At 41.5% G+C, this 14,024-nt stretch overlaps 1 protein-coding gene across 4 annotated transcripts in view; it reads right to left on the bottom strand.

Annotated features, from left to right (window-relative positions):
- Positions 1-14,024, bottom strand: part of RELN (reelin) — a 1,116,896-nt gene that overhangs the window by 66,479 nt on the left and 1,036,393 nt on the right. For all 4 annotated transcript variants that reach the window (XM_069765109.1, XM_069765110.1, XM_069765107.1 and 1 more), the window contains exons 48-52: positions 11,913-12,090; positions 11,441-11,634; positions 9,439-9,695; positions 6,383-6,537; positions 3,647-3,861 (exon numbers count right to left, since the gene is read on the bottom strand). In XM_069765109.1, the coding sequence (XP_069621210.1) occupies positions 3,647-3,861; positions 6,383-6,537; positions 9,439-9,695; positions 11,441-11,634; positions 11,913-12,090 (999 nt within the window). The remainder of the gene's footprint in view (positions 1-3,646; positions 3,862-6,382; positions 6,538-9,438; positions 9,696-11,440; positions 11,635-11,912; positions 12,091-14,024) is intronic.

Here is a 14,024-nt window from a genome sequence, read left to right as displayed (position 1 = left end):
TTATAGTATGTTTAATTTCTTTGGTTTTGCATAAATTACAACAGGAATACATAAAGCATACCCAAGAGCCTGTACATTACTATTTCTGCATCCTCTACGTCTGGAGGAAAGAAGGTTTAGGCATAATAACAGACGCAGATTCTTTACCTGTAAGAGCAGTGAGACTATGGAACTCTCTGCCGTATGATGTTGTAATGAGTGATTCATTACTTAAATTTAAGAGGGGATTGGATACCTTTCTTGAAAAGTATAATGTTACAGGGTATATACACTAGATTCCTTGATAGAGCGTTGATCCAGGGAACTAGTCTGATTGCCGAATGTGGAGTCGGGAAGGAATTTTTTTCCCCAAAGTGGAGCTTACTCTTTGCCACATGGGTTTTTTTTTGCCTTCCTCTGGATCAACATGTTATGGCATGTTAGGTTAGGCTATGGGTTGAACTAGATGGACTTAAAGTCTTCCTTCAACCTTAATAACTATGTTACTATGTTACAATAACATTTCTGGAGCGTTTATGTGATTTGACACCAGCAAAGACATCTGGCTCAGAGATTATTAAATCTTTGAGCTCACATCAATTTAGAAGTGATAAAACTTTCACACTTTTTGTCTTTCGACTATATCACGTAATTAATGATTTTTTTTCCTCAATATATTTCTGTGGTTTTTTGTTTGATTTTTCGTCAAGTTTTTTTGTTTGATTTTTCTTCAAAAGTACATTAATTACTACTACGGTTACTTTAGTGTATATATACATATATATTCATCACTGTATGTTCGGGTATATAAAAATACATTCTGATAGAATGCTGAGAGGGGTCCAGAGCATGATGTGAACATTGCTTTACACAGGCAAATGTTCTGCAGAAATAATGTTCAAAGGAACGTTGTTGCTTCTTTCTGAATACCAGAAAAACGGTTCCAATCATGTATATAAAGGTATTTGGTCTGATTAATGTTCAACATAGTTCAGGCAGGAATGAATCACATGACAGGTTCCTTTTAACACATTACCAACATTTTTTTTCTACATATATTCTGATTACGTGGTCAAAAATGTAAAGAGTTGAAAAATTTCAATGTGGGTCTCATTATAAAGAATATAATTGGCTCAGAGTGATACATAAATCAAAAATGATATCAATAAAATCAAATACAATCAAATAAACCATCTGAGAGAATAATTTCAGAAGCAAAGCAAAAATTAAATATTAATAATCATATACATATTGTAAGATACCCCACTTACTCATCTGCTGCTTCTTGTTAATTCATGCACAGCTGTTCTCCGTGTCTGGCATATGGCCGGTGTGCCGGACACACCATGCTGATATCATTTGTCCCTGTACACCATCATATAGCCAAACGGTAAATCTCTCTCAGAATGATACACCAGACAATTTTCCACCCTGAAAAATCTCCATAAACAGCCATCCCTATGAAAACTATTAGAACTTCCCTGGAAAGAATACATTTAGAAGAAACCTGGCCCTTAGGAGGGGTTATTCATATGTCCTTTTTGAGTCACTATGTGGAAGCGGCTCTCACTATGGTGAACCGCGCCCATCGATGTATTATATGTTCAGCTAAATTGGCTTCCCTTTCTGATAACAGCTAGATGTCAGACCCATGTAGACCGACTAATGTTTCTGATCAAGGTACTGTTTCCAAAATGTATCCCCTTTAAAGTGAACCTTTCATGATCCAAAATGCTGTTAACCTGCAGATACGGGATTAATCTGCAGGTTAACAGCATTCCAAAGCCGTGCAGTTGCCGCACTGACAGCACTTCTATTAGGAGGAAATTAACTTTATATTTCTCGGCAGTCTCTGGCTTTCAGTCACAGAGGTGCAGCTTCAGTCACCGCTCAGTACATAATGAGCGGCAACAGTAACCACGTTGAGACACTGGCTAACAGCACTCTGCACTTAATGAACTGCTAAACAGTCAGTAAGGCTACTTTCACACTTGCGTTTTTTGCAATCCGTCGCAATCCGTCCTTTTGGGCAAAAAACGGATCCTGCAAGTGTGCTCACAGGAGGCATTTGTTGCCCATAGACTTGTATTAGTGATGGATCGCAACGGATGGCCACACGTACATACGGATCCGTCGTGTTTTGGCAGACCGTCGTCACAAAAAACGTTCAATGTAACTTTTTTTGTCCGTCGCGTCCGCCATTTTATACCGCGCATGCACGGCCGAAACTCCGCCCCCTCCTCCCCGGACTTCAGAAAGGCCAGCGGATGCGTCAAAAAACTGCATCCGCTGCCCACGTCGTGCAGAAATTTCACAACGTGCATCGGTACGTCGGCCCGATGCATAGTGACGGACCCGTACCAATGCAAGTGTGAAAGTAGCCTAAGTGCTGCTGCATAGTTACAGTTACCACTCACTATGTACTGAGTAGTGACTGACGACGTGCCTCTATGAGTGAAAGCTGGGATAAAGTTAATTTCCTCCTGGCAGCTGCAAGGCTTTAGACCTGTAGAATAACCCCACAACTGCAGGTTAATAGCGTTTGGGGACATGACAGGTTCCCTTTATATCCTCACAATGAATCCATACCTAGGACATTCACAATGAACATGAATAGCCCATCCTAATGGAGCTGTCCAAAATGAAAGACACCTTCCCTGGCAAAAGTAATCACAATGGAGTTTCCACATGTGTGTAACAGGATCTAATGATGAACATAAAGGATGACTTGCAAATTCGTGAGGCGTTGCATATTTTAAAAAAATAAAAAATTAAGGTAGATATTGGTTTGCACTGTTACTTTGCAGCCCTGGGGTCCTGGGCTCAAATCCTCCCCAAGGACAACATCTGAAAGGAGTTTCTATGTTCTCCCTGTACCTGCCTTGGTTTCCTTCGGTTGTTTGGTTTCTTCCCACAATCCAAAGACATACCGACAGGTAATCTAGATTGTGAGCCCCAAACATACAGTGATGATGATGTATGTAAAGTGCTGTGGGATTAATGGCGCTATATAAGTGAGTAAAATAAATAATAAATATTGGAATTTGCAATTTCTTCATATTTACTTCATTAGAGCAATTATCTCCTAAGGATATGTGCCCATGATGTGCAATCCCAATTGTAGATATTAATTGGTTTATTAACTTAAAAGGGTTGTCCGGTCCAAATCGATAAGTCAGCAGTCACTTTGTGTGACTGCAGACCTATGAATCCCCCCATCACATGCACTATGCGCTGCGGGGATTTGCCGATTTCTGACCCGGGACGGGGCCCATATAGTGGGTGTACAGGTGTATGGAGCGAGGCCGTGTCCACTGGCCGGGAGTACGAATAATGCATACATACCAAACTCAGATACCGGTGAATTCCTGCAGCACACAGTCCGTGTGCCGTGGAATTCATAAGTCTGCAGTCACACAGAGTGGCTGCAGACTTATCAAGTTTGAATGAATAAACCCTTTAAAGTAAATAAGTAAATCATATCATTAGGGCAACCAGAGTGTTTCACTGAGATTTCTCAAATGATGCATCCATTAGATCTTCATGTCCAGTACATAAACACATATAAATTATATTGGTTACTTACAATGTAATAGACGTCATAGAACTTTGATAGAAAATGCATTTTTGAAAAAAAACTAAGCAAAACAATAGTTCCGTGACTCACTTTACAATGAGGTTAACTGGTAGAGGATAGATGACACGTTTCCAGCCTTTCGATGGAAAAAACACTGATGGCTGTGATACACTCCCAGAGCATTTTGGGTCAGCAGGTAAACACTGTGGAACTAGGTAACTCCAGCTCACACCAAAGTCAGTGGAGTACTGTACATGTACATTGTTCGGCACATTCTTCTCTGAGGTCTTGCAGCCAACTGCTATCTGTTATACAAAAAAGAACAATGAAATGTCAGTTTTCCCACTGCAGTGTTTTCCAATGTCAATGGTCACTTCTCCTGTAATGCTAAGGAATGGCTGAAAGAAATATGATATAGTTGAGAAAAAGAGAGTAAATGAGGGAGAAGGGGTGGTCTGAGGAGGTAACATGGGTGACATGTAAAAGTAATAGTACAGAAAATTATACAAAGTTTTAGAATTTATATTTGCAATTATTATTATTTCTTGTAAAGCAATGAATATTTAGTGCCATACCATTAGTAATGGTAAAAACACAACTTTAAGGGGTTTGTTTGACATTCAAAAATGTTTTAAGAGGCAGAGATTGATATAAAATAATAAAGGAATGTATACTCACCTGCTCTTACCATTGTGGCTCCAGCACAAGACCACCGCTCTGGTGGCCTCCGCTACGACAGGTAGCAATGTTCTTCACCTTACACCTGAGCCTGTTATAGGCGTCAGTGGTCAGTTACTCGGAATAGGGCATTGTGGGATGTACATCAGATCTAGTCACTTTATTGCTGTAGCAAGCACTGGCCTAAGTGGTTAGAGACATCATAGCTTCCTGACCACATTGAAAGGGGGGGTAGAGATGGATATTATAACATCCCCTACATTTTAAAAATTTCAGACAAACTCTTTAAAAGTAAAGTTCTTTCTTCTGGAGCTGCTACAAGTGAAGTCAATTCTCTAAAATAATGAAGAATGGAGCTAACAGTTAATATATACAGAAGGACCTATAAACCTATCACCCCCTGAAAAACCTTGTAAAGTAGAAGATGACTAAATATAAACCTTAGAAATTAGAAAATTAAAACAGTTCCATAGTAATTTTGGAATAAAAGCTCTGACCCTTTGAGCAATGGAGACTGTAGATGGGTGAAGTTTGGTGTCTCATTATTTGACAGCTGTGTGATGTTTCATGAGCTGGGAGATCAGATTGTTTGGGGTACCCTGGGAGAGTGCAGCATGTAAATAACAGAGAAGAGTCTCTACTTCATGCTAAATGTATTTACATATGTGGGATAAAAACAGATTGATCCCTGAATATCATGCAACAGTTGCTAACAGTAAGAGGATAGGGGCAGCAGTACAGGTAAATCTAACAGCCTCTTCTGGGTAGTTTGGCTGATTTTGAGTTTGTACAGTGTGTCGACTCAGATTAACCCTTTATAAACGTTTGTGTCCTCCTATTAGCACATTAACCCTTAATAAGCAGCTATGTCCTCTTCCTTTTTAGTTGGTCTGCAGAATACAGGACGAACCTTACTACGTCTGATACATAGTAATAGTTCAGACTCCTGGTTGAAGGGAGGAACTTTTTTGCCTGATTTTGTTTTCTCAATGATTCAATGCTAATTGAGAGATTTGTGAAATCATCCATGTTAGGAGAGTTTAGAAGAAAAATAACTTAAGGTACTGTCACACATAACGATATCGTTAACGATATAGTTGCTTTTTGTGACGTAGCAACGATATCGTTAACGAAATCGTTATGCGTGACAGCGACCAACAATCAGGCCCCTGCTGGGAGATCGTTGGTCGCTGGGGAAAGTCCAGAACTTTATTTCATCGCTGGATCTCCCGCAGACATCGCTGAATCGGCGTGTGTGATGCCGATTCAGCGTTGTCTTCAATGGTAACCAGGGTAAACATCGGGTTACTAAGCGCAGGGCCGCGCTTAGTAACCCAATGTTTACCCTGGTTACCATTGTAAATGTAAAAAAAAACAAACACTACATACTTACATTCCGGTGTCTGTCCCCCGGCCTCAGCTTCCCGCACTGACTGTGAGCGCCGGCCGGGCGTAAAGCACAGCGGTGACGTCACCGCTCTGCTTTACGGCCGTCCGGCGCTGACACAGTGCAGGGAAGCTGACGGCGCGGGACAGACACCGGAATGTAAGTATGTACTGTTTGTTGTTTTTTACATTTACAATGGTAACCAGGGTAAACATCGGGTTACTAAGCGCGGCCCTGCGCTTAGTTACCCGATGTTTATCCTGGTTACCAGGGGACTTTGGCATCGTTGGTCGCTGGAGAGCTGTCTGTGTGACAGCTCTCCAGCGACCTCACAGCGACGAATCAGCGACGCTGCAGCGATCGGCATCGTTGCCTATATCGCTGCAGCGTCGCTAATGTGACGGTACCTTTAGTGAAATTTCTTATTGCATTCAATGGACACCAACTTGACAAAACATTGAATCCACCCTAAATCCTGCAGATCTAAGCAAGATTTCATTTACCATTCAGATGCTGTAGAATCATTCTTCCTCTCATAACTGGTATAACCTCACCAGATTTTAAGCTAATTTTGGAAAAGTGAAATATCTGCATCTATGTAAGACTAAAAGAAATTGATTTGCTAATGACATGTATTTTAGAAAAGTTATGTAGTCATTTCTTATATTTTTCTAAGAACAGGTAGGTCTTCTGGAATGATTACTGCTTATCAGCAATATGGAATGGAATACTAAAAAAATAAAGGAATGGAAAACATTTACCTTAAATTGCATGATCCAGTTTTCTGCGGGTGTCAGATCATGGGTTACTGTGTACACTTCTCTGCCGTCATGACTTCCACAGATCATTACGCCATCAGGTGAGTCACAGAATCTCTCAATACTGCAGTCTTCATGGAAAAGCCAGTGCTCATTTACTTGTGAATAAAAAAAACATTAAAGCTTAATGTTTAACAATGCAGCGTTTTACACACTATAAGAAGAGGTTTTCTGACATATTGACAAAAGTAAAGAAACATGAGTATCTAGTTTAATCTGAACTTGTGTGTATAAATATAATGATTAATAACTACTAACACCTAATAGCAACTGAAAAAGATTTAATTACAAGGTGTTACAAGACACAAGACAGTTTACATAAAACCTGCTTCCCGATTGTCTGGAACACGCCAATGAGTTGCCAGGAGCCAAGTGTTTTGATGCTAAAGCAAATGTAATACATTTAAAAATATTTTTTTTCTTTTTGCATTGGCTTCCATCTGTCTATCGCTGTCCACATGAATAGGGGGCGTTTACTTTGCTTTGTCAGACAGTTTAAATGTGTTATTTTATAAAGCGTATGTGTGGCACCCCAGGAGTCTGCGTACCACAGTACGTATTGCCCTCCTCGGGGAGGGTGATGCCATGCCTGGAAGAGAGGAGGATCCCTTTAACAGGTAACATACATGCAACATGTTCTGACTCCAGGCCAGAAGGGGGAGCTCTAGACCTGGTTTCAGGAGAACTTCCTTATATATGTTCTGGCTTTGAGGAGGAGTTAGTTCAGTCTGTAGGAAAGTGTGAGGGAGAAGGAGGACAGGAGAAGTGAGGAGCTGGAAGGGAGCTGCGACTGAGCTCCCTCCACGCTGAAGCGCAGGAACCAGACACCGGGAGTCCGAGGCTGCGTGGGACTGTATGCCCCACTGCAGAAACCGGAGGGCAGGAGATTTAAAGTTGCCTGTCCAAAACTACACCCGACGGCACAGCAGCATATAGAGCTCGGAGTCACCGCAGTAGGGACACCTGTAAAAAGGCTTGTGTTGCCTGCCATGCGGGTACTGTCCTAGGACAGAGAGAGAGGACCTTGTGAGAAGCCTCAGGCAGCAAGGGACATACTGTACAGCGCAGTAAGGAAGGCTTCGAACCCCACCTGGTTAAAAGAACTCTTAATCGCCTCCAGGCTGCCCGGACCTCACCATCACCTGTGATCAGCATCCTGGACTGTGGCTCTATACCACCAGTAAACAGTAAAGAGACTGCAACCTTGTATCCTCCAATTCCTTCTGGCACTACACCGTCTGTCATCTTTACCCACTACACCGGGAGGCCTGGAGACTAAGCTTCAACTGTGGGAAACCATAAGATCCCTGCTGCAGTTCCATCATCCCACAGTGGACCCCTTTAAGAAGCGTCAGTCATCCCTGACCGAATACCACAGGTGACGTCACATCATGAAAATTCTTTATTCAAAATAACCCCTTTCAAGACTTTCCCTTTAACTTTGATGCCCAGGGCCGTGACTACCCCTTTAATGACCACCGGACCCGGCCTGAGTACCCCAGGGTCCTAGTGGGCGCTCCATAAGCTTATCAGAAAAGCGCATAAAAAAAGGAATTTGTATACTATGATGCAAAGGAAGTGCCTCCGATAAGAAATAGAGTCTGTGTTCCTACTGTCCAAAGGCTGGGTTTGCTATTGCAGATCAGCTCAATGCAAATACTCTATTCAAGACAGCCCATGTTCTGCACCTATTTATCTGATATACAGTATGCATTCTGCAAAAACAAACACTTCTCTAGTCTATCTATATAATCGACTAAGGGTCACTTCCGTCTGTTTGTCTGTTTGTCTGTCTGTCATCTCGCGAGACCGCAATGCATTCTTTGGACCGGAGCGTCGCGAGGAGCATCGGTAAACGCCTGGGCTGGATCCGGGGGCTGACAGGTGAGCATATACTATTTTTTTTAACAGGGATATGATGCCCACATTGCTATATACTACGTGGGCTGTGTTAGATACTGCATGGGCTGTGTTATATACTATGTCTCTGTGCTATATACTACGTGGCTGTGGTATATATTACGTGGCTGGGCAATATACTACATCGCTGTGCTCTATACTACATGGCTGTGCTCTATACTACATCGCTGTGCTCTATACTACGTGGCCTGTGTTATATACTACGGGGCTGTGCTATACACTACATGGCTGTGCAATATATTATGCGGCTGGGCAATATACTACGTGGGCTGTGTTATATACTGCATGGGCTGTGTTATATACTGCGTGGGCTGTGTTATATACTACGTCTCTGTGCTATATACTATGTGGCTGTGGTATATATTACGTGGCTGGGCAATATACTACATTGCTGTGATCTATACTACGTGGCCTGTGTTATATACTGCATGGGCTGTGTTATATACTACGTCTCTGTGCTGTATACTACGTGGTTGTGCTATATGCTACGTGGCTGTGCAATATATTAACTGGCTGTGCAATATATTACATGGCTGTGCAATATATTACGTGTCTGTGCTATATACTACGGGGGCTGTGCTATATACTAAGTGGCTGGGCAATATACTACGTGGGCTGTGCTATATACTATGTGGGCTGTGTTATATGCTACTTGGCTGTGCTATATTTCTCTGCTGTATCTGTGCATCATGAATCGTGGTATGTGTTAAAGAGCAGGGTCCACTGAGACTCTTTCGCCCGGGGCCCTCAAAAACCTGGAGCAGGCCCTGGCTTCACTGATTGTTTGCGGCCGGGCGTAACCAATCAGCGACAGGCGCAGTCCGGCCGCGATTTGGCGCGGAATTTAAACCACGCTTCGCTAATTGGTCGCGCCCGGCTGGCCGAATCTTGTGTATAAATAGCATTATTCTGAAAACTTCATAAATAAACTACATACATATTCTAGAATACCCGATGCATTAGAATCGGGCCACCATCTAGTATATTATATTCTCCGGTAAGTACTGCCATGAACATAACCTAGTACGTGAGTAGAAACATGTTACAATGGCTAATATCATCATACTGTTATTAAATACCTGCAGTTTGTTCTTCAGAAAAAAAATCAAAGGCTATCCTCTCAATGGGGCCTGCGTCAGCTGGTGTGCGCTCATGCTGTGGAAGTGGAGCACTGCTGAATGTGTCTAACATCACTGTACTCTGATCTACAGATCCAGATATCAAAACATTGTCGATTGCCCAATCATTTTGGTCTAAGCCATCATGCTTAGCCTGCCACCAGCGAAATCGAGTGCCAACTGTCTTAGCACTGGGGGGTAGGAGAATATTCACAAAGCTGCAAGGATAAAAACATCATCATTCAGTACCTCATACTGGGGTCATACTGTGAAAGGTAGGAAAAGGTTATTTTCAAAACCTGCAAGATACAAAGTAGCATTCTGCAAGAATACACCTAAGAAGCCATAATCTGTAACTTGACTTGTGTGACACATTTTACGGGGCTTTCTCATATGCCCCTTTGATGCATGTTCTGAAACTGAAACTACAGAATCTAAAAAAGAGAGTAGAATATATCTCCCTTTATGATCAACCCCTGAAATTAGCTTAAAAAACTGCAAGAATAACTGCATGAAAATGATAAGTGAAAAAGCACCCTTATTATCCTCTTTACATTTCCACCTGCTCTGTTAGAAATTTTTTATAAGGTTGAAAAAAAACAACTTTATGTTTACTGCAAAACATCAAGTGTTCGCTTTAAACACTGTTCAGTTAATACTAACTTAGAAACTAGAAGAGTCATTAAACAAGTTACACACTGAGTGTAATTTTATAGAAGGACAGTAGGGGGAGCTGTGATATAACAATAGATAATAATGCTTATCACAAGCACAAACCTCCCACTGCCAGAACCATAAGCAAGGTTATAAAGTTGTTTCCCTTTCTTTGTGCTTTAAAGTTCATATTATTTTTCTCCATAATAATATTATTCACAATTCTTCAGGTCTACTAACCATGTTTAATAACTCTATTTTAATACCAGTCAATTTCAATACTGTTTAGCAGAATGTAAAATGAATGGGGATGGGATTTCAATTTGTAACAACACGTTGTCTACTTTGCTAACAAAGAAGTGCCTACAATGTAGCGTGCTGCAGAAAATCATTCCTAGGTAATATGTGAAAATAGTAATTAAAATGAATAGAGCTATACAAATAAATCCAATACTACTGTAAGCAGAATAAACATTTGCAGGCAGTGACTCACATGTGACATCTTTCCTGATCGTAGACGTTCTCTTTTATTTTCTCCATTTAACCCTGACACCCTGACAGCTTTTCCTGGACACAATATGTCTGCAGAGTTTGCTGTCCCTGATGACTGTGTCTGAGTATGGAGTGTAAGGATGTGCAAAAACGGAGAGCCAAACTTTAATACAATGACGCTAAACACCGAGCTCTCTGAATACGACTACACTGCAAACTGTGGACCCTGACTATAATTACACTAAGTGCCACATAGTACCTCCTGAAAATGTTACTGGCATAAATAGTGCCACCTGGCATCAGTGTCAAAGTGCTACCTGTAAATATTACTGGCAGATATTTTCCCTTTGGATACATTATTGGCAAGTATAGTTCACCCTGAAAACATTAGTGTCACATAATATTCCTTGAAAGCATTACTACTAGGTATAGTGCCCCCTGAAAACATTACAACCACAGAGTGCCCCCAGAAAACATTAGTGAAGCAGCTTGCCGCGAAAGCCTCCTCCTATCTGTGCCCTTATCATATTCCGCCTTGTACTGTAGCTACATCCTACAGACACATATAGATTCCAGGAATAGGGTTGGGGGGTTGAGCCAGTATCCTGCTTCTCCTGTGTTCTGTGAACTGGCAGCAATAACGTCAGTTGTGGTGTATTTTTGTGACAAATCAATTGCAAAGGATACATTTTCTGTGGAAATCTGCAACGTGATCGGAAACAATATAGGTAGGCTGCATATTTGAAGAACGGATGCTAGATCAACGTCCTAAAAACGTAGGAAAAGTAGAAATGGGTCATAGATTTTGCATACATACCCTGGTTTGCTGTATTGATCATAAAAGATTTCCATTAATAAGCCCCAAGAGATGCCTCCATTCACAGAATACTCCAGCAATACACCTTGATTGCGGCTGTGAGGGGTTATCAGACAGCCATACATGAAATAGAACTGAATGAATTCAGCACTGGTGACGTTCAGATCCACAGTGACTAAAAGACGACTGCAGCCCTACGTAAAAATAAAAAGTTCATCACAAAAGTCAGAAAGCAACAAAGTCCACAGACTAAATAGAGAGTACAGATCTTGGTGTCTGCAAACCACTTGTGCACTAAAGAGGCATGACCTAGATAAAGGACACCGGAGAGTCGCCATGATGTGTCTGTCGCATGTAGCGCGGTTTCCAAAAGCAATGTCTTATTTTTTATTGTACCGTAGTCGTAGTGTAATTATTATATTTCAGAGTTTAGCTAAAAAGGCATGCAATAACATAAACGTGACACACTCACCCCACTGAAGTGAAGAGCCATTCCTGACGCTACTGCACCGCAGACACTACTGAGCTTGCCGCCACTTACGGTTAGCCAGTTCTGGCTAGCTGGAGCTCTATTAAAAGTGTCTTTCAGTTGAGTAGGTAAAGACACCTCAGGCTCATCACAGTAAATCCCACCCCAGTAGTCATCACATCTGTAAAGCAAAAGCAGCACAAGAGGTACATGAAGTACCTTAATGATTCCAGAGCAGAGCTATATACTCATAATATTATCCAGGCAAAATAATGCAATAGCTACACGAAACCAGCAACATGTGGCATAGTGTTACTGCAGATGTGTCAATAAAAAATAGAGATCATTCAGCACGATCACTCAGTTGAGAACATGTAATGCTATTTATTTTCATTAAACTATAAAAAAAAGGTTAAAAGCATTGGTGTCCCATACCACCCCCTTTAAATATCAGTGGGAGATATTTACATCCTTACACCACTCCACAACCTCTGAATTTATCATTGGCAAGTATACGGACCCCTGAGACCATGAAAACATTAGTGCCACATTGTATCCTTGTACAAATATTGTTGGTGTGCAAACCACTACTTTGCATTCTATTGGAACATCTCACGCTCTCTACTCTGATTCACCATTGGACTGTGCTACATTACTGTGAGTCACATGTCATACTTAACTTTGCAACACTGCAGGACTCTTCTACATTATTGTAAGTAACTGTGATGTATCACCCCCCCCCTTCCCCGGAAGAAGCGATAAGCGAAACCGCACCTATTGGGTGTGAGGGGAACACTGCACTTTTTCCTATGACCATCCCTGGGCAGATACAGTTAGGTCCATATATATTTGGACAGAAACAACATTTTTATAATTTTGGTTATAGACATTACCACAAAGAATTTTAAACAAAACAATTCAGATGCAGTTGAAGTTCAGACTTTCATTTTTTATTTGAGGGTATCCACATTAAAATTGGATGAAGGGTTTAGGAGTTTCAGCTCCTTAACCTGTGCCACCCTGTTTTTAAAGGGACCAAAAGTAATTGGACAGATTAAATAATTTTAAATAAAATGTTTATTGTTAGTACTTGGTTGAAAACCCTTTGTTGGCAATGACTGCCTGAAGTCTTGAACTCATGGCCATCACCAGACGCTGTGGTTCCTCCTTTTTGATGCTCTGCCAGGCCTTCACTGTGGTGGTTTTCAGTTGCTGTTGGTTTGTGGGCCTTTCTGTCTGAAGTTTAGTCTTTAACAAGTGAAATGCATGCTCAATTGGGTTGAGATCAGGTGACTGACTTGGCCATTGAAGAATATTCCACTTCTTTGCTTTAATAAATGCCTGAGTTGCTTTGGCTTTATGTTTTGGGTCATTGTGCATCTGTAGTATGAAATGACGACCAATCAGTTTGGCTGCATTTGGCTGGATCTGAGCACATAGTATGGCTCTGAATACCTCAGAATTCATTCGGCTGCTTCTGTCCGGTGTCACATCATCAATAAACACTAGTGACCCAGTGCCACTGGCAGCCATGCATGTCCAAGCCATCACACTGCCTCCGCTGTGGTTTACAGATGATGTGGTATGCTTTGGATCATGAGCTGTACCACGCCTTCACCATACTTTTCTCTTTCCATCATTCTGGTAGAGGTTGATCTTGGTTTCATCTGTCCAAAGAATGTTCTTCCAGAACTGTGCTGGCTTTTTTAGAGTTTTTTTTAGCAAAGTCCAGTCTAGCCTTTTTATTCTTGATGCTTATGAGTGGCTTGCACCGTGCAGTGAACCCTCTGTATTTACTTTCATGCAGTCTTCTCTTTATGGTAGATTTGGGTATTGATACACCGACCTCCTGGAGAGTGTTGTTCACTTGGTTGGCTGTTGTGAAGGGGTTTCTCTTCACCATGGAGATTATTCTGCGATCATCCACCACTGTTGTCTTCCGTGGGCGCCCAGGTCTTTTTGCATTGATGAGTTCACCAGTGCTTTCTTTCTTTCTCAGGATGTACCAAACTGTAGATTTTGCCACTCCTAATATTGCATCAATTTCTCGGATGGTTTTGTTCTGTTTTCGCAGCTTAAGGATGGCTTGTTTCACCTGCATGAAGAGCTCCTTAA

The sequence above is a fragment of the Ranitomeya imitator genome, chromosome 4 (assembly GCF_032444005.1).
Source record: "Ranitomeya imitator isolate aRanImi1 chromosome 4, aRanImi1.pri, whole genome shotgun sequence".
Taxonomy (NCBI): Eukaryota; Metazoa; Chordata; class Amphibia; order Anura; family Dendrobatidae; genus Ranitomeya; species Ranitomeya imitator.
The sequence above is the reverse complement of the archived record's forward strand: the minus strand, read 5'-3'. Positions and strand labels throughout refer to the sequence as shown.